This window comes from Schistocerca cancellata, chromosome 3 (assembly GCF_023864275.1).
Source record: "Schistocerca cancellata isolate TAMUIC-IGC-003103 chromosome 3, iqSchCanc2.1, whole genome shotgun sequence".
In the NCBI taxonomy this organism is placed as follows: Eukaryota; Metazoa; Arthropoda; class Insecta; order Orthoptera; family Acrididae; genus Schistocerca; species Schistocerca cancellata.
Window position 1 is genome coordinate 241,159,252 of NC_064628.1, and position 22,641 is coordinate 241,181,892.

A 22,641-nucleotide genomic window follows, 5' to 3' on the forward strand; every position below is an offset into this window, starting at 1 on the left:
AAATAAAACAAAACAAAAGAGAACTTACTTGGTATGACCCGTCAAATGGGCATATTTGAGTTACCGTCAAAACTTATTTTGGTCATACATCATACACTGTTAAAATGCATTTGGGTGGGCTGTTGTGCAATAAAATAAAAGCAGAATTAAAAACGTTCGATATATAGTACGGGACAAAATCACGTAATGAAATATTTTACTGCTATAGGGGGCTACAAAATAAACAACATGCACCAAGCTTTTCATGAAAAGCTATGACATAAGGTATCACTTGGAAATACTGGACGTTTACAGCGACACCTCCAGGGCAGCTGAGAGAGATAAAGCTGAGCGACAAGATATGTTGTATGTACCATACAAACTTAAGTAATCATCGTTCATCTATGAAAGTAGCATAGTGCGTGAATAAGTGGCACGAAGGGAAAGGATTCCTGTTTCATATTTTTGTTCTAATAAAGCTGTATCTGGTATGTTTGGTTGAGAAACGAGGAGACTGAGAAGGGAGATAGACAGGAATGTAGCCTTTCCCCAATGTTATTAAGTCTCTACAGTGAAGAAACAGCAAAAGAAAACAAACAAAGATTTGAAGAAGAAATTTAAGTTTACAGAGAAGAAATAAAAGCTTTGAGGTTTGCCGATGATGAAAATTCTGACAGAGGTAACAAAGGGCTTGGAAATGCTGATGAACAGAATAGACAGTGTTTTGAATGAAGGCTATAAGATAATCATTAACAAAAGGAAAACAATGGTAATGGAATGTTGTCGAATTAAATCAGACGACGCTGAGGGAATGTAATTTAGGAAATGAGACACTACAAGTAATAGATGAGTTCTGCTGTTTCGGGAATCAAAATGAGCAATGGTAATAAAAGCGTTTCTGAAGAAGAGAAATTTATTGATATGGAATATAAATTAAGTGTATTTGGAATGTAGGCTTGTACGGAAGTGTAATGGGAACGATAAGCAGTTCAGAAAACAAGAATAGAATCTTTGGAAATGTGGCGCTACAAAGAAGCTGAAGATTAGGTGAGTAAATCGCATAACTAATGAGGTACTGCGCGGAATTGCAGAGAGAAGAAATAACTTGACTCAAAATAGGGATCGGTTGACAGGGTGTGTGTTGGGGGGGGGGGGGGGGTAAAAAACAACAGAGGGGGATCAAGAGACGGGTAGAGCTAGCAGGTTCAGATACATAAGGGTTGCAGTAGTTATTCGGAGATGAGGAGGCTTGCACAAGATAGAGTAGCATGGAGAGCTGCGACGAAATCTATCTTCCGACTGAAGACCACAACAACAATAGATATCTGGTATGGATCTCAGACACTTGTAAACAGTTACACAGCTGAAAGTGTGCAAAATTGAAAAAGTCAAAAGGCTATTCCAATCTAGTTTACAACAGGCATTGCAGCAGAGTACTGTCATTCTGTTTAATTTTCAACGATGAGTCTAACCTATAATTCTTCCTCTCTCTCAGGTATTTTACACACTTGAGTGGACGTAGTACCAAAGCATGCGCGAAAAACACACATGACTGAATAAATTACAAGCGTAGACTCAGAAAAAGTTTTTGACAGTATTAACCAGAAGACAGTCTGAATGTAGCAAACATAATATACAGACAGCAAGAAGTTATCTACAAATCGTGCTTATACCAAAAACAGGCTGCATTTGTAACAGTTGAAAGACATGTTGCGGAGACAGTAATTAAGGAGTGAAAGAGCTAAGATTATAGCCTATATTCAAGTTGTACATTCAGCAGTCAGTAAAAATAATTGAGGAAGTATTTGATAAGGAAATTGTAGTTCAGGAAGAAGAATTGACATTCTAATGCTGTTGGAAACGACAAAATTGGGTTTGAGATAAGAAAGCGTCAGAAGAGATTTGCTATTTGAGATGCATAATAATTTACGACAGCGGAACTAAAGAAGGTACAAATGTGGACTGGCAATGGCAAGAAAATGTTTTATGAAAAAAATTAATATCAAATTAAAAAAAAATTAAAGCAATCTTGTATTTTCTGAAAGTAATTGTTCGGACTGTAATTTTATGTAGAAGTGAAACATAAACGATAAACAATACCGGCAAGAAAAGAATAGAAACTTTTGAAGAGTGGTGCTATAGAAAACTGTTGAAGGTTAGATAGATAGATCGAAGATATACTTCAACGAATTGGAGAGAAAAGAGCTTTATGGCACAATTTGAGGAAAAGTAAGGGTAAGTTTACAGGATACATCCAGAGGCATCAACGAATAGTTGATATGGTGATAGAGTGAAGTGTGGGGGTAAAAGCGTTGAGGGATACCAAGACTTGAAAATGGTAAGCAGGTTAAAATAAATTAAGGCTGCAATAGCTGTACACAGATGAAGAGAGTCACAAAATAGACCAGCGTGGAGAGCTGCATCCAACCAGACTGCTGATCGGTAACACCAACACCACCACCACCAACAACAACAGTAACGGCAAGTTCACACTGCATGTGGTGTGTCTGTTGTTTACGCTCCAATATTATTTCCTTGTTTATTCCAATATGACACTCACGTATCATCATGCGTACACGTACACACGAAAGTATACATCCTAGTAGGTCAGTTTGTATATGCTCTTTTTCCTAAGCTTCAGCACCTGAGTAAAGGACCACTATTTTTTTTAAAACTTAACCGCTACGTAAAATAGTCTGTATTTGTTCTACTGCTGCTTGATACTGACATCATGTTTAACAATGTTTCAGGTGTTGAAAGGTCTGAATTTATCGATCAAAGGTGGTGAAACTGTAGCCATAGTGGGAAGTTCCGGCTGTGGAAAATCGACATGTATCCAGCTCATACAAAGATTTTACGACCCTTTGGAGGGCGAGGTGAGTTACGCGTCTCGTGCTTGAAGCCGTCTACACTGAGTGTTAGAAATGTTAGCAAGGTTGTGATTGGATATTTTCATAGCAAGCGGGGGAGTATGTGATCCATGTTTAATTATTTGGTGCAAGGTAACGTAAACAGATATTCTATCATAATCGATTGCATTTAATTTATCAGATGTCGAATATTACAGTTCTGGTCATTCTGTGGGGCAGAAACCACAATGTACCTTATATCAGCAGTAGTTGTATTTTGGACTCTATATTGCTTTATGACGGTTATTCTTAAGAAAACTTAGGAATGCGCAAGCAATCCGGAGAGATTGTGTATTGTAGCGGTGTTACAGCGAGGAACTTGATTGTCTCATGTAGTTTATCTCATCTGATGCAAGCCAGGTATAGAGCTTAGACTGGTGGATGTGTAACTACACAGTCCGTCCACAAAATTCCAAGACTGGTCTTATTCCTGGCGTATAAGCGACGTCAGTCCATTATCTATGGTGGCGGCTTGAACTAACAGCTGTGAGAAACAGATGTGCAATCGACTCGTCTGTTGTGGGCAACAGGTGTTCCGTAGCGGACGTGTGACTGTAGTGTCAATGTTATTGTGTCACAAATCGCACAGGAACAACATCTCCAAATCAAGTGTTCACGACATTCTGCAGAATATGCCGAAGAAGTGAAAAGTGTGTGTAATGTTTGCTTTGCACACCTTAACTCCCTAATAAATACAACGGTGCGCTGACGTCTGCCGAGACTTAATTGAAAAAATCGTCGTCGGTAACGAGGCTTGCTGTAATTAATACAAACCTAATACAAAACGACAATGCGCAGAAATTGACAGGTGAGATCAATACTTCTACGACAATGCCGATATTCAAGCCAATATGACGCGAAGTTGCGAAACATACCAAAAAAGGATTTCTCTGACACTTTCACGTCGATATACGAACTTTCTGTGCGTTGTACTCAAGTGTGTATAGATTACCTGAAGTATTAAAGCCACCATCTCAACGTTTCTCTATTTTATTCTAATCCAGTCTCCAAATTTTTTGGACTAGCGGGTATGTTGTCGATTAGAATATTGTTCCCTTATCTTATGTGGACGTACACGGGAATTTGGTCTCCTGTATAAGGTTGGTAGCAGACTAATTGAAGACGATTATTATGCCTATGGGAACTTCGCTGCTTCATCATAACAAGTGTTACCCACAGAATTCTGAAAGTAGTCGAAGCCCTCACATGGAAGTTATTGCATCAAAAACCGAAAAAAGTACGACTCCTTTCCCTCTATGAATTCGCTGTTCTTGCTCACAAGTTGCACACATATTGTCAGAGACTGACCCTGTTAGTTTTATGTTACATACGGAAATGCCCCTTGTAATATAAAATCCTCTGAACTGTCGGTATGAGTCATTCTTCAAATATCGAAAGCTGGAAATATATACTTCTCTCAAAAACTTAAGGATGAGATACATAAACATAACGTGTTAACAACTCGGTGGAAATGAATGAAAGTGCGGGAACATGTTGCCAGAGGTCTCCCAGTTTGGCACAGAAAGCTAGCCGTCACAACGCATGAGATTAGCGTTACTATAGCGCCAAATAGAGATGGAAACACTACACGAGGCAGTTGAAGGAACGGAAAACTGCACTGTGTCGAACAGCGAGCATTTACGGTGCAAGCTCCCCGAAGGAGATGTGATGGTCGACCATGCTCAACTATAGTAGCAGATGACCGCAACGTTTTGCAATAGGCGTGAAGGGACCTACGTCAAACAGCGGATGCTGTTGCAGCTAGACTTGACAGGACTGCAAGGCACTCAGTCTGACGTTCCACAGAGTCACAGCGACTGCGCAGGGTGGTCTTTCTTCCCGACACCCGCTCATTTGCGACGCCGTTTGCGATGGTGCTAAGAGCATCGTGACTGGACCAACGAGAAGTGCGATCATGTGCTCTTCTCGGATGAGAACCGGTTCATTCTGAGTAGTGATTCTGGACGAGAGGCGGGAACACGTAATGTATCCAGGAACGTTGTCGTACGTGCTCTTTCTGATGGTCCAGGCGTTATGATGCAGAAAGGCATAATGTTGCATGGGCCCACTGTCCTCAAAACCTATGATCAGGATTTACTCTCAGGTCAACGTCACTGTAACACTGTACCCTGCCCTACGAGCGTCTTTTCAAGGGTGCATTCGGGACTGAGTTATTTGTTATGGATGACAATGCGCAATCGCATCGAACAGCGCAGATGGAGGAGCTCCTCGAACGAGAGGGTCTTCGGCCAGTGAACTAGCCTGTCCATTCCGTCGACTTAAAACCAATAAAGCATGTTTGGGATGCGTTGGGGACGTATTAGAGCACGTCAGTTTTTATACTGGGTGATCAAAAAGTCAGTATAAATTTGAAATCTTAATAAACCACGGAATAATGAAGATAGGTAAAAATTGATACACATGCTTGGAATGACATGGGGTTTTATTAGAACAAAAAAAAAAAAAAAACAACGTTCACAAAATATCCGACAGATGGCGCTAGACAGCAAAACGTCAGTGACTGCGCATGAAAATCATGTATAAAAGGAGCTGTGATGAGATAGAGAATCAGATGCACCAGCAGTCGCAGCATGTTGACGTTACCTGAAAAGGCGCTTTTAGTGAAGCTGTATTATCAGAATGGGGAAAGTGCTAGTTCAGCGTTACGATCCTATCGCCATAGGAAGGGGGTCCGTTGACAAATGCAGCTGTGGCGAGAGTGATTTGGAAGTTCGAAGCCACGGGTTGTTTAGACGATAGGCCCCGTAGTGGCCGACCGAGCACAAGGCGTAATGCTGCTGAGACAGTTCAGGAAGAAATGGAGACTGTAGCGGGTTCGTCTATGCACGGTGAAGTCAGCGCTCGTGCAGTCGCACGTCGCACCGGCATTCCATACACTACTGTTTGCTTGGCACTTAGGCGTACCCTCCGATGCTATCCGTACAAAATCCATTAGTATCATGAACTGTTACCTGGCGGTTTAGTGAAGCGGAGGGCATTTGCGGTGTGGGCGTTTCAAAAGATGGCGGAAGATGACGATTGGTTGAGTAACGTGTTGTGGGCCGACGAAGCTCATTTCACGCTCCGAGGGTCTGTCAATGCCCACAACTGCAGAATTTGGGTTACCAACAATCCTAGAACTGTCGTTGAAACTCCATTGCATGACGAGGAAGTCACGGTATGGGTTAGATTTACCACATCTACCGTTATCGGGCCTTTTTTTCTTCGAGGAAATGTGTGATTCTGGTTTTGTAACTGCTACCGTGACGAGTGAGAGGTACGCCTATATGTTACAGAACCGCATCATCCCCAGCCTGGCTGATAAACACCTTGTGCGGTGTTTATGCAGGATGGCGCTACACCCCATATTGCTAGACGCGTGAAAGATCTCTTGCGTGCGTCGTTTGGTGATGATCGTGTGCTCAGCCGCCACTTCCGTCATGCTTGGCCTCCCAGGTCCCCAGACCTCAGTCCGTGCGATTATTAGCTTTGGGGTTACCTGACGTCACAAGTGTATCGTGATCGACCGACATCTCTAGGGATGCTGAAAGACAACATCCGACGCCAATGCTTCACCATAACTCTGGACATGCTTAACAGTGCAGTTCACAACATTTTTCCTCGACTACAGCTATTGTTGAGGAATGATGGTGGACATATTGAGCATTTCCTGTAAAGAACATCCTCTTTGCTTTGTCTAACTTTGTTATGCTAATTATTGCTATTCTGATCAGATGAAGCGCCATCTGTCGGACATTTTTTGAACTTTTGTATTTTTTTGGTTCTAATAAAACCCCATGTCATTCCATGCATGTGTGTCAATTTGTACCTCTCTATCTACATTATTCCGTGATTTATTCAGGTTTCAAATTTATACTGACTTTTTATCACCCGGTATTTTACCTCCAGTGACACTAAACACCGCTGACGCAGGTGATTTTACTCAGCTTCTAGTAAGTTTTGGTTAACAAATAAGAGACACATTTCAGCGGTTTGCCTTCCAGGTACAACTTGATGGCCACGACATCAGGAAACTGAACGTGGGCTGGCTGCGCTCGCAGATCGGCGTGGTCGGGCAGGAGCCGGTGCTCTTCCAGACCACCATAGCGGAGAACATCCGCTACGGACGGGACGGCTGTTCCATGGAAGACATCGAGGAGGCCGCTAAGATGGCCAACGCACACGGCTTTATCTCCAAGCTACCACTGGTATGGACCGCTACATCTTCATAGGGGTGAAGAATTTAGGCTTAAGCAATGGTGTTGTGTGAGTAATTGTATAGGGTGTCCAGCGAAGGAGTCCCTGGTCTCAAAAATCAAATATAACTAAGATCGATAGAAATGTGCAATAAACGGTATGTTTGTTGTGAAAACAGAAAGAATTTTATGCAGAAGTTAAAAAATAGTTTCGAAATAGTTCAAAAAGCTGCTAACAGATAGCGCTCTAATCGCAGTATGTTGTGCCTATAAATAGTGCGCCGCAGCTTAGAGCAATCAGTTCCACTGTTAACATGTGGAAAGATGTTAGCTTACCAAAGGAAGACGATAAAGTTAAGTATATCATCGAACAAAGTGTTTTTTTCCGGTACTGGAATACCAGAGGTTAGAACACAGTACTACGGTAATAAGGCGCAGTTTTCTAACACGATTTAATGTTCCAAAAAGATCAGATGCACAAACTATTCGCAAGCTCTTCGCCAAATTCCAACGAACAGGCAGCTTGGCTGATGATCTAGCGGGGAATGTTAGCCCCAGGGAAACTGTAGTTACCGCTAAAAATGTCGGCACGGCTTCTGGAATTATTCAGCAAGAAGAATTGCAGCTGAAACAGGTTTGAAGCGTTCCAGCACACAGAAAAGACCGGAACAGACCCTACACATGTTTCCTTTAAAAATCTAAAGACACCAGGTCATACCTGTAGTAGCTGTGCGACTGAGTTTTGCGAACCAGATTCTCACAATAGTTGATAATGAAGGATTTGGTGCTGGTTGCATCTGGTGCACGTATGAAGCACACTTCCACATGAATGAAGTCGTGAATAAACAAAATTGGCTATTTTGGGGTTCCGAAAACACCTTGTGAAGCGAAACCATGTATTCTCCCAAAGTTGCTGTTTGGGCTGCGGCGTGCAGAAGAGGCATTATTGGACACTTTTTCATGCGAGAAACGATCACTGGTGAACGTTACGTTGCAGTTTTGGAACAATTTGTCACCATATAGCTAGTGTTGGAGGATCGACCAGGCACCGAGAGGTTCATGCAAGATGGGGCCAGACCAAATCTCACCGAATAGGTGTTTCGCTTTCTTGATGAATGCTTCGGGAATAGATTCACTGCGTTGCATTTACTGGAGATTACAAGGAGATTTTGGCCTCCATCTTCGCCCGATCTGACTCCTTTTGACTGTTTCTTGTGGAGCACATAAAAAGACACTCTCTATCGGGACCATCCCACCTGAATCAATTTCCGTTGAAACACTACAAGATGTGATGACAAGTTTCGTAGTTCGTTTGCGCCACTTCTGTTCTCCGAGTAATGGACATTCTAAACAGATAGTGATGTGATGCACTCTGGTACGTTAAAAAGTTGCATAGCGTGCAGCACCATCTATTTCTAAACTTCTGTGTATCACAATAAACATATCATTTTTTGCAGTCGTCTATCGATCTTAGTTTTAGAGATATTTAATTTTGAAATTAGGGACTCTTTAGCTAGACATCCTGTAAGTGTCTTGACAAGAGTGTAACTCGCTTTTAAATGTCTCTACACTCTTACACTTCTGGTTATCCTGTGGGTGGGGAGGGAGTTTGTATTGTAGTTCAAATGTGAAATAGTTGTCTTTAGGATGCTGTATTGCTGTATGTCGGTCATTCTTAAGAAAACTGACGAATACAGAAGCAGTCGGAAGATGTTGTGCGTCGTATGGATGTTAACGAAGGACTTGTTGCATTTAATTTATCGTAACTGAAGCAAACCGTGTAACTTTGCACATTGCAGTATAGTAATTTTATTATGATTTATTTGCTTTTTAACCCATTTACCTTTGTTTATGTGAAAATGGTTTTACAGCAGTACTACAAGCAGTCACCAAAACGTACGTTGTAAGACACAGAGTAACGAACAAATGTAAAAATACTGTGATGTGGCTGCCATAGCTCGGAGAACAGCTCAGTATAGAGTCGTTGTGCCACTGTGCCATTACACTGAGTGGGAGTGGAAGGATACATGAGGTGCACACAGCTAACTCTTTACCAGTAAACATATATGCCTTTCTGTGTAACGCTATTAATGTACAACTAGCGCTGCCAGAAGAAGAAAGCTGAGACAGAACCAGTAAGTTTCTGAAAACAAAGTTGAGGGCGAGGAGTGAAGTGGGCCGTACCATTGTCAACAGCAAGTAGCTTGAGTGAATGGAACAAGTTTGCTTGCAAACAAGACACACAGTACATTGTGACAACATTTGCACTATTGTTTGGGACAAGACAGATACAGAGATAAACGCCCGCATCTCGTGGTCGTGCGGTAGCGTTCTCGCTTCCCACGCCCTGGTTCCCGGGTTCGATTCCCGTCGGGGTCAGGGATTTTCTCTGCCTCGTGATGGCTGGGTGTTGTGTGATGTCCTTAGGTTAGTTAGGTTTAAGTAGTTCTATGTTCTAGGGGACTGATGACCATAGATGTTAAGTCCCATAGTGCTCAGAGCCATTTGAGATAAACGGATGTAAGAAATCAACCAAACTGTAGTTCCTCTGTAATTAGCTGGCGGAGACCAGGCTTATGTCAAAATACTCATCAAATATCTCTGAACAACCTACTAAATTTTGTTGTAATTTGGTTTAGGTCTAAATTAATGTGGGCACTTCATAACGACGATCTCATCAACTCCCACTCTTCTCTTCTTTATTTGCATATGGAGCGCTAGAAGAGAGACTATCAGTGGGACACTATGTAATCCCGAAGGGTACCTGCTGTCTCAAGTATCAGCCAGTCTTGTCTGGTAACTACGAGTAAATACCATGCCTGCCACACACACGCACACACACACACACACACACAAAGGTGTGCTGCTGCTTCATTGATAAGTGCTGCTGCTTCATGATAAGCACGTGTCCTCATCGCAAATGTACCGTAGAAGTTACGCCAACGCGAGTGGGATATACTGGAGCCCCCGCCCCGTAGCCCTGATGTCTCCCATGCGATTCTCACGTTTTCGTTACCTTGAACAAGGCCTTGAAGGATCGACGATTCCTGTTGGACCAGGATGTGCAGCAGGCAGTTACGGACTTGCTCACGAAGCAGGACACAGTGTTACACCAAACGGGTATCTTCCACCTGGTGCGTCGGTGGGATGATTGCCTCAGTGCTCACGGCGGGTTTGCTTGACTGGTATACCGATTCTGGACCGTAACGCCATCGAACGGAAACTTTTTGATCACCCCTACCACGACTAGTGACTATGAAAAATTAGCCTGCTTGGGGGGACAATACTAAGAGTGATGCCTTTACTCATGAGCCAGCACTAATGAAATAACTGACGGGTGTCGATGGGGAAATACATGGAGGCCGTGCCCTAAAGTTCCAGACTTCCACAGGTGCGCATACCATGCGGAGATGAACACTGGAAACATGTTAGTGTCTGACTATGGAACAAATGTATTTGCAGGGCTACGACACAATGGTAGGCGAGCGTGGGGCCCAGCTGTCGGGCGGCCAGAAGCAGCGCATTGCCATCGCCAGGGCGCTGGTGCGCCGCCCCAAGATCCTGCTGCTGGACGAGGCCACCTCTGCTCTGGACACCGGCAGCGAGGCCAAGGTGCAGGCCGCGCTGGACAGGGTGAGTGGCGTCCACTTCTTGCTCAAAACTCAATCCACAAAACCAGTATCCCAGTAATGCTCTGAATCCTACTTGTCGGTGTGAGCTGCAGTGTGTATAGGACAGTGTCCGTGTTTGATGATTTTCTGTGTATGTGTCTAAAACTTCATTCATGGCCAAAAGTGGAGAAACGGGATTCTAAACGAAATGACAAATTTCAGGGACTCAGAGTTCAGCACCAAGTTCAATTCAGTACAGGTACAATATATAATACAGTACGCTGGCGTGAAAAGTAAGGACGACAGTAACGTCAGTATTATGTTTCTGTTGTGGTTGACAGGAGAGCCATCACCGGGTTACTAGAGGAAGCCGAAAGGCACGCGTTTTAGCTCACGCAGGCTGGCGTGAGGTCTGGAACAGGACAAGGAAATTAGAATTTAGAAAAAACGGACGTAGCTGGTGGAATACTTAACTTTAATCCATTAATGGTGAACGTCGCTCTTGGCGGTACATGATTCACAGTATCAATAGTAACTGGTAATGGCGCCTTGCTAGGTCGTAGCAAATGACGTAGCTGAAGGCTATGCTAACTATCGTCTCGGCAAATGAGAGCGTATTTTGTCAGTGAACCATCGCTAGCAAAGTCGGTTGTACAACTGGGACGGGTGCTAGGAAGTCTCTCTAGACCTGCCGTGTGGCGGCGCTCGGTCTGCAATCCCTAATAGTGGCGACACGCGGGTCCGACGTATACTAACGGACCGCGGCCGATTTAAAGGCTACCACCTAGCAAGTGTGGTGTCTGGCGGTGGCACCACAGTTTCATCGACATGTAACACAGCTCGATGAAACTGGGGCCATACGTAGCAAAAACTGCTACATTATTGATCAGGAGGTAAAAGAAAGAAATACGCAATGAGGCGAACAGAAATGAAATTTTAATTCATAGACAATTGTTACACTTAAGTCCCTCCGATTCATGAAGGTTTTCTGAACATTACGAAGGATGGCACATGGTGTGATCACCATAGACGGCCTGCATGCTCTGCAGCGTCGTCCCATGCTGGCTACAAGCTTGGTAAGGAGTTCTCGTGGTAGGGTGTTCCTCTCCTTCATCAGCGCAGGTGACAACTGTTGGATAGTCATTGGTGCATGTGGACATACTGAAGTGCCCCTCCGCAATGCATCCAACACATGCTCGATGGGATTTAAGGCGGGAGAACCATCAGACCATTTGCCGAATATCCCTCTCGTTCCAGAAGCTCCTCCAGCTGCCCTTTTGGAGCGGCTGCAAATTGTCATTCATAAAATAAAGTCAGGGTCGAATACACCCCTAAAAAGACGCACGTAGGGAAGGACTACAGTGTCGCAATAGCGTTGACAGTTGAGTGTGTCGTGTTCGATGGTCTGGAGTTCAGTTCTTGGGGCTTCATACGTTCCCACATATCGGTATACGAGGGTACGTCTAGCACTGTCGAACATGATCGTTTTGGTGGTGTAGCTGTTATGGTGTAGGGAGGCATATAGATCGCATGCGCGTGCAGACCTCCAAACTCTTGAAGACGTTGTACTCATAAGTCAAAATTATTGACACTGTACTCCTTCCTCATGCGCATCTCTTCAGGGATGCACTCTGCCCTGACTTCATTTTTATGGATGACAGTGCGCGACCGCAGGATATTTGGCGAATGCGCTGCCCTCCCCGTTCTCCGGACTTGAGTCCCATCGAACTCATGTGGGATGTGTTGGGCAAATTACTGCATCACGTCGACATGCCAGCAGTTGTCAACCGTTCTTGTGGAGGAACGGAGCGCCTATCACAAGAACTTACCAACGTTTTGGCCAGCACGGGAGCACTTTGCAGAGTATGCACTGCCGTTCGTGATGATCGCGCGTCATGTTAAGAACCATGTCCTGCCTTTTTTAATGGCCGGGGAACCAACACAAATAGGCGTGCCTTCACTGTGACAATTTTCTTTGAATAGTTAGTCATTTCTGTTCATCTCATTGACTATCTCTTTCAGTTACCTTCTGTACTGTCCGCCCCTCGTTGCTGAGTGGTCAGCGCGACAGAATGTCAATCCTAAGGGCCCGGGTTCGATTCCCGGTTAGGTCGGAGATATTCTCTGCTCAGGGACTGGGTGTTGTGTTGTCCTAATCATCATCGCCGAAGTGGCGTCAAATTGAAAGACTTGCACCCGGCGAACGGTCTACCCGACGGGAGGCCCTAGTCACACGACATTTACATTTACCTTCTGTACGACACTGTAGTAGTTTTTTCTATATATGGTCCAAATTCTACCGAGCTATGTTGATGCACCATCCAAAAGATACTTTCATCCAAAAGTTTTGCACAGCAGTGTACTCGAATGTGGATTCCAGTAATAATATCTTTTCCAGTTCTTTAAAATAGTTTTTCTACTGTCATTTTTAAAGTCGTATTGTCACAGTCCCTCCTATTGTAATATATTTCATCAACTAATGTCATAGATGCGATAGCAAGATGCGCAGAAGACAATGCAAGTGACTGATCGGCACATCATTTGTTAAATCGAAGCAAGCGTTGTTTTGACTGCCGTCTTGTCTCTGCTACACAATGGATTTGACTGTGATGTGTACTAAGTGTCCACTGCACGTTTATGGACAGTGACCAACAAGATCCATGAAACTGTGGCATTCAAGGCAACTGAACACACGACAAGAAGACAGCAGTTCAGTTATTAATTAATGTTATTTTTGTGTACACCTGACTAGCGAACGAAGTGAATATTGCCTCATTATGTTTTCCTTTTTTCTCTGCAGAATGGTCACATCATATGGTAAGACTGTACAGAACAACTTTAATATCTATTTGTATTTTTGTAAAATGTTTTTGTGTTGCCATTGTAACCAGAAGTTGAGGTTTGTACCTCAAAACATGCAGCTTCATTAAATAATACAACAAATTTCCTCACTGGTAGCCGTCTTTAAAAAGCTTATCATATTTTTGAAACAGTCATGGTCGATTAACAGTAAACACAGATTTAAATATGTGTAACATCTCATCATATGATAAGGCAACTCTCAAGATATGTGTTTCGGATGGCGTCAGTAAGTCACAATAGGCCAATACTGAACAAGTTGTCCATCTCGAGACCGCGGTACCGATGTCGAGTTAAAACTAGCCTTGCCTCCTTTTTAGGGTTCATACCTCACTCGATAAAAACCGAACCCTTGTAGGATCACTGTCCGGCCATCTCTTAAGATGCCTTTTTCTCAGGAACGGGTAAATATATCAAGTTGAAATTTATGATGCCGGTACATACTAAGGTCTGTGGTGCCTTGTCCGTCTAACAAATTTAATCTTCTAAGTCAATGCAATCAAAGGAAACAGCGATTTATGTCAAATATTTTGTTATTCGCAAACTCACTCATCAAGACCGATATGGTTACTTTCCGTTGATCTAGAATCATGAAATTTGCAAACAAGCAAGTTTTCGGAATACAAGTAAAGATAAAAATTCGAAAATTGTTGAACTGTAATTATATCATATAAAAATATTTTTGGATGTAGAACTTATTCGTCATCCATCATAAGCACGACAGAAAAATTTTACTGCATGCAAACATACACTGAAGCGCCAAAGAAATTTGGGTAGGCATGCGTATTCAAGTACAGATATATGGAAACAGGCAGAATACAGCACGGCGGTCGGCAACGCCTATTAAGACAAACAACTGTCTGGTGCAGTTGCTAGATCGGTTACTGATGCTGCAATGGCAGGTTACCAAGATTTAAGTGAATTTGAACGTGGTGTTAAAGTCGGCGCACGAGCGATGGGACACAGAATCTCCGCGGTACCGATGAAGTGGGGATTTTCCCGTACGACCATTTCGAGAGTGTACCTTGAATATCAGGAATCCGGTAAAACATAGAATTTTCAACATCGCTGAGGCCGGAAAAGGATCTTGCAAGAACGGGACCAACGACGACTGAAGAGAATCGTTCAACGTGACAGAAGTGCAACCCGTCTACAAATTGCTGCAGATTTCAATGCTGGGCCATCAAGAAATATCAGAGTGGGAGCCATTGAACGGAACATCATCGATATGGGCTTTCGGAGCCGAAGGCCCACTCCTGAACCCTTGATGACTGCACGACACAAGATTTTACGCCTCGCCTGGGCCCGTCGACACCGACACTGGACTGTTGATGACTGGAAACATTTTGCCTGGTCGGACGAGTTTCCGAGCAGATGGATGTGTACGGGTGTGGAACAACATCATGAATCCATGGAGCCTGCATGTCAGCAAGGGACTGTTCAAAATGGTGGAGACACTGTAATGATGTAGGGCGTGTGCAGTTGTAGTCAAATGGGACCTCTTATACGTCTAGATACGACTCTGACAGGTGGCACGTACGTAAGCATCCTGTCTGATCACCTGCATCCATTCGTGTCCATTGTGCATTCAGACGGACATGTGCAATTTCACCAGGACCATGGGACACCTCACACGTCCGGAATTGCTACAGAATGGTTCTAGGGATACCCTTCTGAGTTTAAACACTTCGGCTGACCACCAAACTCCCCAGACATGAACATTATTGAGCATATCTGGGATGCCTTGCAAAGTGCTGTTCAGAAGATATCTCCACTCCCTCGGACTGTTACGGATTTATGGACAGCCCAGGATTTATAGTGTCCATTACTATAGCACTACTTCAGACATTAATAGAATCCATGCCACGTCGTGTTACGGCACTTCAGCGTGCTCGCGGGGGCACTACACGATGATAGGCAGGTATACCAGTTTCTTTGGCTCTTCAGTGTAAAATGTTGTACTCACGTTTCAGAATATAAATAAAAACGGTTTATTAATTCTCCTCCCTCTGCATATAACAAGTTTAATCCCTGATCGTTTCGTTTTGAATGTTTAGGCTAGTCTCAGATTCCTTAGATGGATGAACATAATGAATTTTGTTACTGAAGTCTCAGAGCGCTCAGTCCTACTCCCACTTGGCCAGTTTCCTTTGTCACCTGAAACAGTTCTTGTGTCGCCGGCAGGCCAGTGTTGGTCAGACGACGGTTATCGTGGCGCACCGGCTGTCGACCATCCGCAACGCGGACAAGATCGTGGTGATTCACGAGGGCCGCGTCGTGGAAGAAGGTCCGCACGACCAGCTGATGCAGCGTCACGGCCACTACTTTGAACTGGTCACCAGGCAGACGAGAGAGGCCGCCATAGAGGCAGCACCCCACGCCGAGGACAAAGGTGGGTGCCTCTCACGCGTCCACAAACAGCATATGAGGGCAAGTCAATATATAAAGGCAGTTTTTTTCTACTCCAGAGGTTGGTATTGCTTTTACATTTTTCTGGTACCGCTATGTTTGGCCCCCTTCCCTGTTCCATTCGCGAAGGGCGCGTGGGAACAACGATTGGCGGTTAGCTTCAGTAGGGCTCCAGTTTCTCTGAATTCTTCGTCGTGGTCATGCAGCGAGACGTATATGACAAGACGTACATTGTTACCTGCCTCTTCTCGGAGCATACGACTTTGAAATTTTAACAAAATACCTCTCCGCTATCCACTACGCCTCTGGTGTAGCGTTTGGCTGTGTAATTTGCCGGTCATCTTCATAACGCTCTCGTGCCGTTACGATCCCGTGACGAAACTCGTCACTCTTCGTTGGATCTTATCTCCTCCGTTAACCCAACCTGGTGAGGGATCCAAGAATTTTGAGCAGTACTCAACAATTGGTCGAACAAGTGTTTTGAAAATCACGTATTTCGTGAATGAGCAACTGCCTTTAACGTTTTAATAATGACTCTCGGTTAGCTTATGCTTTACCTATAATTTTCTTTATATACTCATTCCACATTATGTCGTCCAGGATGTTTAAATTATGTACCGTTTCCAACGCTTAGTCACCTATTTATGCGTGATATGCTACATTTATTTCCGTTCAGGGTAAACTGCCAGTCCGTGCACTAGTTACAGACCCTCTTCAGGTCTTACTGCAATTCACTAAGTCTCCCGGTGCTGTTACCTTCTAATGGACAAATGCGTCATTCGCGAAAAATCTCATGGACTTTCCGAAGTTATCCATTAGATGATTTATATATATCGCAAACAATAGCACCATCATCACATTTCCTTGGAGATCTCTTAACATTACCTATTCCTTTCTTGATAGTTTTCCTTTAAGGGGACACAGAGAGCTGTATGTTTTCCTTGCTAAAACTACAAGTTTTAGGTACATGTTTCTTGGAAACCGTTTAAGATATTATGATGAAATTTTTGCAGGTTGTTAAACAACCTTTATTCAGTATTTAAAAATGTTTTGGGACCAATGGACTGTAATATGAAAAATTAATATTTATTTATCTGAATACTAATATTTCAACAAAAAATATAACATAGAATATCCCATAAAATTTTTTCTGTAACATGAAATTCAGGAGAAAAATTTTAAGGTAGTAAACTTACATATTACAACAGCATGTGAAACGAGCCCTGTATGTATTATGGTTTTAAAGAAAATGGTACTTATAAAATAAAAAATGTAAATTTGAGAAACGAAGCTTTAAAATCTGTTACCTCTTTAGAACATCCCAGCTGCATAGGATGGATTGTCAGTGTCATCAATCTTACTTAACAGTTTTTTATGTTTTTTTCTGTCGAAGTTTGTTCCCATAAGCAATTTGTACCCTTTAAGCATTTCTTATTCTTTCAGAGTGTATCGCAGCTACGAATTGAATTGTAAAGCATCCTGGTTTTAGTCCTAGTCTCTTCAGAACTTCACTCTTAATCACATTTATTTTATTTTAAGCAGGTACTGCATCATAGACTCCAAAATGTAGAGTACTAATTTCAACAAAAACTCCAGATTACATTATACACATTCTCATTGCAATTTTGTGTTTTTCCAGGTAGACATTTCTCCAATAATGTTCCATTTGACGTTTCTCTAAATGTTGGCTTAATTTCTCCCATAATGGGTGCAGGTAAATTTTGTTTGTGGTTGTAGATTTCTCCTGCATTTTTCACGCCATGACAATGGACCAGATAGAATTAAAAATAAACATTCTGGAAGCTGTCAAGCTAATTATAATGGAAGCAGTGGTGGTATAGGAGTTAAAGGGGCATAGAAAATTTTTGAAAGGTCTATCTCATGGTATCTAGGTGATATTGACTGCAGAAGTTTCAAAACAACTGAAGAATTGAAACCCTATGGTAATGATATTCAAGTAAAAAAGCTGGACTGTATTGGCCACATTCAGAAGAGACTGGGGTCAAGACTGAAGTAGCCCAGAGCAAACTTAGGAAGAAAGCAACTTGCTGATGGAAAGCCTATTGGAGGTAGGAACAGGTTGACAGATGATGTCATAGTAATATTGCAGAGATCTTATTAGGTTTGTATAAGGCAAAATACTAAATGTATAAGTGATATTAGAAAGGCAATATGGGCATTATTTTTTCATACTATGTCGACAGACGCAGAACCTGTTCACAATGTCCAGAACATTGCATGCTAATTAGCCAAGGATGCGGCATTGGGATGTTGAAGAAGCTATCGAAATAACTGAACGCACTAACTGCATAAACAGGATCGATGGCTGTATGGATTTTAAATTGTTGGGTGCTTAACAGTGTAGCCATCAGCGCCATTTCTCAAGACTTTGGGACTGATGTATGAGTAGTTACTCTGATTAAAATCAAAAGCAAAGGCCACATAAGTGCAGCCACAGTCATAAAAACGTTCACGTACCATCTCCAGTAGGCCTATATCTATTCATACCTTTGTTACACGTAAATAGTATTAATAAAAGAGTGGACTAATCGACTGCATTAAGATGGCTGCTCGACTACGGAACTAATAGCATGAGACAACTACCCAAAACCCATTAACACCTTCGTCCCATTAAACTGGACAGTAGTCTTCATGCCAAAGAAAATGTTAGCAATGAACAGGGAGGATGACTGCAAACTACCGACAGCCTAGCTGCCAGCCTGTGTTCGCGAGCCAGTAGCTCCACATGACCCAAGTTCAACAATATGAACAAGCTGCCACCTGAGAATTGCTGTACGGCATTGTTGGCGGGAAAACACTACCCTTGCGTTCAAGTCGCCGATTCGCTGTTGCTTACCAATCAGCGGCCAGAGCAGCACAGGCTGCTGTGCGGCGACTCTTCCATAGCATTCCTAACTTCGAATTGGCGAATGACATCCCAAAGTGTGATGTCGATAGTCAACCGAGAACCGACAGACGATAGTATTTAGGGGAAAATCTCTACATATACATCTACATTTACATCCATACTCCGCAAGCCACCCGACGGTGTGTGGCGGGGGGTACCTTGAGTACCTCTATCGGTTCTCCCTCCTATTCCAGTCTCGTATTGTTCGTGGAAAGAAGGATTGTCGGTATGCCTCTGTGTGGGATCAAATCTCTCTGATTTTATCCTCATGGTCTCTTCGCGAGATATACGTAGAAGGGAGCAATATACTGCTTGACTCCTCGGTGAAGGTATGTTCTCGAAACTTCAACAAAAGCCCGTACCGAGCTACTGAACGTCTCTCCTGCAGAGTCCTCCACTGGAGTTTATCTGTCATCTCCGTAACGCTTTCGCTTTTACTAAATGATCCTGTAACGAAGCGCGGCGCCCTCCGTTGGATCCTCTCTATCTCTTCTATCAACCCTATCTGTTACGGATCCCACACTGCTGACACTGCTGAGCAGTATTCAAGCAGTGGACGAACAAGCGTACTGTAACCTACTTCCTTTGTTTTCGGATTGCATTTCCTTAGGATTCTTCCAATGAATCTCAGTCTGGCATCCGCTTTACCGACGATCAACTTTATATGATCATTCCATTTTAAATCACTCCTAATGCGTACTCCCAGATAATTTATGGAATTAACTGCTTCCAGTTTCTGACCTGCTATATTGTAGCTAAATGATAAGGGATCTTTCTTTCTACGTATTAGCAGCACATTACACTTGTCCACATTGAGATTCAATTGCCATACCCTGCACCATGCTTCAATTCGCTGCTGATCCTCCTGCATTTCAGTACAATTTTCCATTGTTACAACCTCTCGATATACCACACCATCATCCGCAAAAAGCCTCAGTGAACTTCCGATGTCATCCACAAGTTCATTTATGTATATTGTGAATAACAACGGTCCTACGACACTCCCCTGCGGCACACCTAAATCACTCTTACTTCGGAAGACACCTCTCCATTGAGAATGACATGCTGCGTTCTGTTATCTGGGAACTCTTCAATCCAATCACACAATTGGTCTGATAGTCCATATGCTCTTACTTTGTTCATTAAACGACTGTGGCGAACTGTGTCAAACACCTTGCGGAAGTCAAGGAACACGGCATCTACCGGGGTACCCGTGTGTATGGCCCTCTGAGCCTCGTGGACGAATAGCGCGAGCTCGGTTTCACACGATCATATTTTTCGAAACCCATGCTGATTCCTACAGAGGAGATTTCTAGTCTCCAGAAAAGTCAATATACCCAACGTTATCCAGCAGTTAACTCACTCTGAGGAGGACCACTGTAAGGACGGTCGAAACGTCGATGTTTTGTTTTACTGTTTCAAATAGCCAAAGTGTTTTATTCAAATTGGAAAAGTTTTGAAATTTGCGGTAGGTTCTTATGGGACCAAACTGCTAAGGTCATCGGTCCCTAAGCTTACACACTACTTAATCTAACTTAAACTAACTTACGGTAAGGACAACACACACACCCTTGCCCGAGGGAGGACTAGAACCTCCGACGGTAGCGAACCGCGACAAGACGCCATAGACCGCGCGGCTACCCCGCGCGGCTATTCAAATTGACACTGGCTTTTTTTTCTTCCTAAGTGTACAGAATGTCGTCTGAGGTAAGTTTCTGCTACGTTGCCGTTGCTTTCAGGCGCGGGACTGCAGAAACTGGATAGGCTGGTGAGCGTGCGCAGTGACCAGTCGGCTGTGGAAGAGGATGAGGAGCTGACGGAGGGCCAGCGGCGCCTGGCGGAGCGCTACGAGGAGCCGCCCGTGCAGACGGCGACGATGCTGCAGATCCTGCGCGTCAACAGGCCGGAGTGGCCGCTGCTGGCCGGGGCCACGCTGGCCGCCGTCCTCAACGGCTGCGCCATGCCCGTCTACTCCGTGCTCTTCGGCAGCGTGCTCGGGGTGAGTGCACGGCAGAGCTAGAGTCTGACCCGCGGCGATAGTAGCGCCCCAAGCGGCCAGCTAGCGACACTTCTAAATACGATACCGGATGAACGAAAATACACTCCTGGAAATGGAAAAAAGAACACATTGACACCTATGCGTCAGACCCACCATACTTGCTCCGGACACTGCGAGAGGGCTGTACAAGCAATGATCCCACGCACGGCACAGCGGACACACCAGGAACCGCGGTGTTGGCCGTCGAATGGCGCTAGCTGCGCAGCATTTGTGCACCGCCGCCGTCAGTGTCAGCCAGTTTGCCGTGGCATACGGAGCTCCATCGCAGTCTTTAACACTGGTAGCATGCCGCGACAGCGTGGACGTGAACCGTATGTGCAGTTGACGGACTTTGAGCGAGGGCGTATAGTGGGCATGCGGGAGGCCGGGTGGACGTACCGCCGAATTGCTCAACACGTGGGGCGTGAGGTCTCCACAGTACATCGATGTTGTCGCCAGTGGTCGGCGGAAGGTGCACGTGCCCGTCGACCTGGGACCGGACCGCAGCGACGTACGGATGCACGCCAAGACCGTAGGATCCTACGCAGTGCCGTAGGGGACCGCACCGCCACTTCCCAGCAAATTAGGGACACTGTTGCTCCTGGGGTATCGGCGAGGACCTTTCGCAACCGTCTCCATGAAGCTGGGCTACGGTCCCGCACACCGTTAGGCCGTCTTCCGCTCACGCCCCAACATCGTGCAGCCCGCCTCCAGTGGTGTCGCGACAGGCGTGAATGGAGGGACGAATGGAGACGTGTCGTCTTCAGCGATGAGAGTCGCTTCTGCCTTGGTGCCAATAATGGTCGTATGCGTGTTTGGCGCCGTGCAGGTGAGCGCCACAATCAGGACTGCATACGACCGAGGCACACAGGGCCAACACCCGGCATCATGGTGTGGGGAGCGATCTCCTACACTGGCCGTACACCACTGGTGATCGTCGAGGGGACACTGAATAGTGCACGGTACATCCAAACCGTCATCGAACCCATCGTTCTACCATTCCTAGACCGGCAAGGGAACTTGCTGTTCCAACAGGACAATGCACGTCCGCATGTATCGCGTGCCACCCAACGTGCTCTAGAAGGTGTAAGTCAACTACCCTGGCCAGCAAGATCTCCGGATCTGTCCCCCATTGAGCATGTTTGGGACTGGATGAAGCGTCGTCTCACGCGGTCTGCACGTCCAGCACGAACGCTGGTCCAACTGAGGCGCCAGGTGGAAATGGCATGGCAAGCCGTTCCACAGGACTACATCCAGCATCTCTACGATCGTCTCCATGGGAGAATAGCAGCCTGCATTGCTGCGAAAGGTGGATATACACTGTACTAGTGCCGACATTGTGCATGCTCTGTTGCCTGTGTCTATGTGCCTGTGGTTCTGTCAGTGTGATCATGTGATGTATCTGACCCCAGGAATGTGTCAATAAAGTTTCCCCTTCCTGGGACAATGAATTCGCGGTGTTCTTATTTCAATTTCCGGGAGTGTACTTACGTTTATACGGATTTGGAACACAGTTTTCACAATACGGAGTGTACCTAGTGCCATAAAAGTCGACGATGACTAAACAATGAAACCAAATTTGCCATTCCATAGTTCCCTAAAAACCCTGAGAGGTTCGCAACGTATCTTACAGAACAACTCCAACGTGCAGATATTTATATGCACGTCAACAAAGTGAATGTTGAAAGTATGAAACCTGAAAGTATGAAACTTATATTCAATACAGGGTGAG

The 22,641-nt window shown here is 44.5% G+C and overlaps 1 protein-coding gene across 1 annotated transcript in view; it reads left to right on the top strand.

The window, feature by feature from the left end:
• The window catches only part of LOC126174875 (ATP-dependent translocase ABCB1-like), an 84,317-nt gene that overhangs the window by 22,486 nt on the left and 39,190 nt on the right, over nucleotides 1–22,641 (top strand). Inside the window, exons 6-10 of the mRNA XM_049921287.1 lie at nucleotides 2,730–2,855; nucleotides 6,893–7,096; nucleotides 10,547–10,717; nucleotides 15,739–15,946; nucleotides 20,611–20,870. Coding sequence (XP_049777244.1) covers nucleotides 2,730–2,855; nucleotides 6,893–7,096; nucleotides 10,547–10,717; nucleotides 15,739–15,946; nucleotides 20,611–20,870 — 969 coding nt within the window. The remainder of the gene's footprint in view (nucleotides 1–2,729; nucleotides 2,856–6,892; nucleotides 7,097–10,546; nucleotides 10,718–15,738; nucleotides 15,947–20,610; nucleotides 20,871–22,641) is intronic.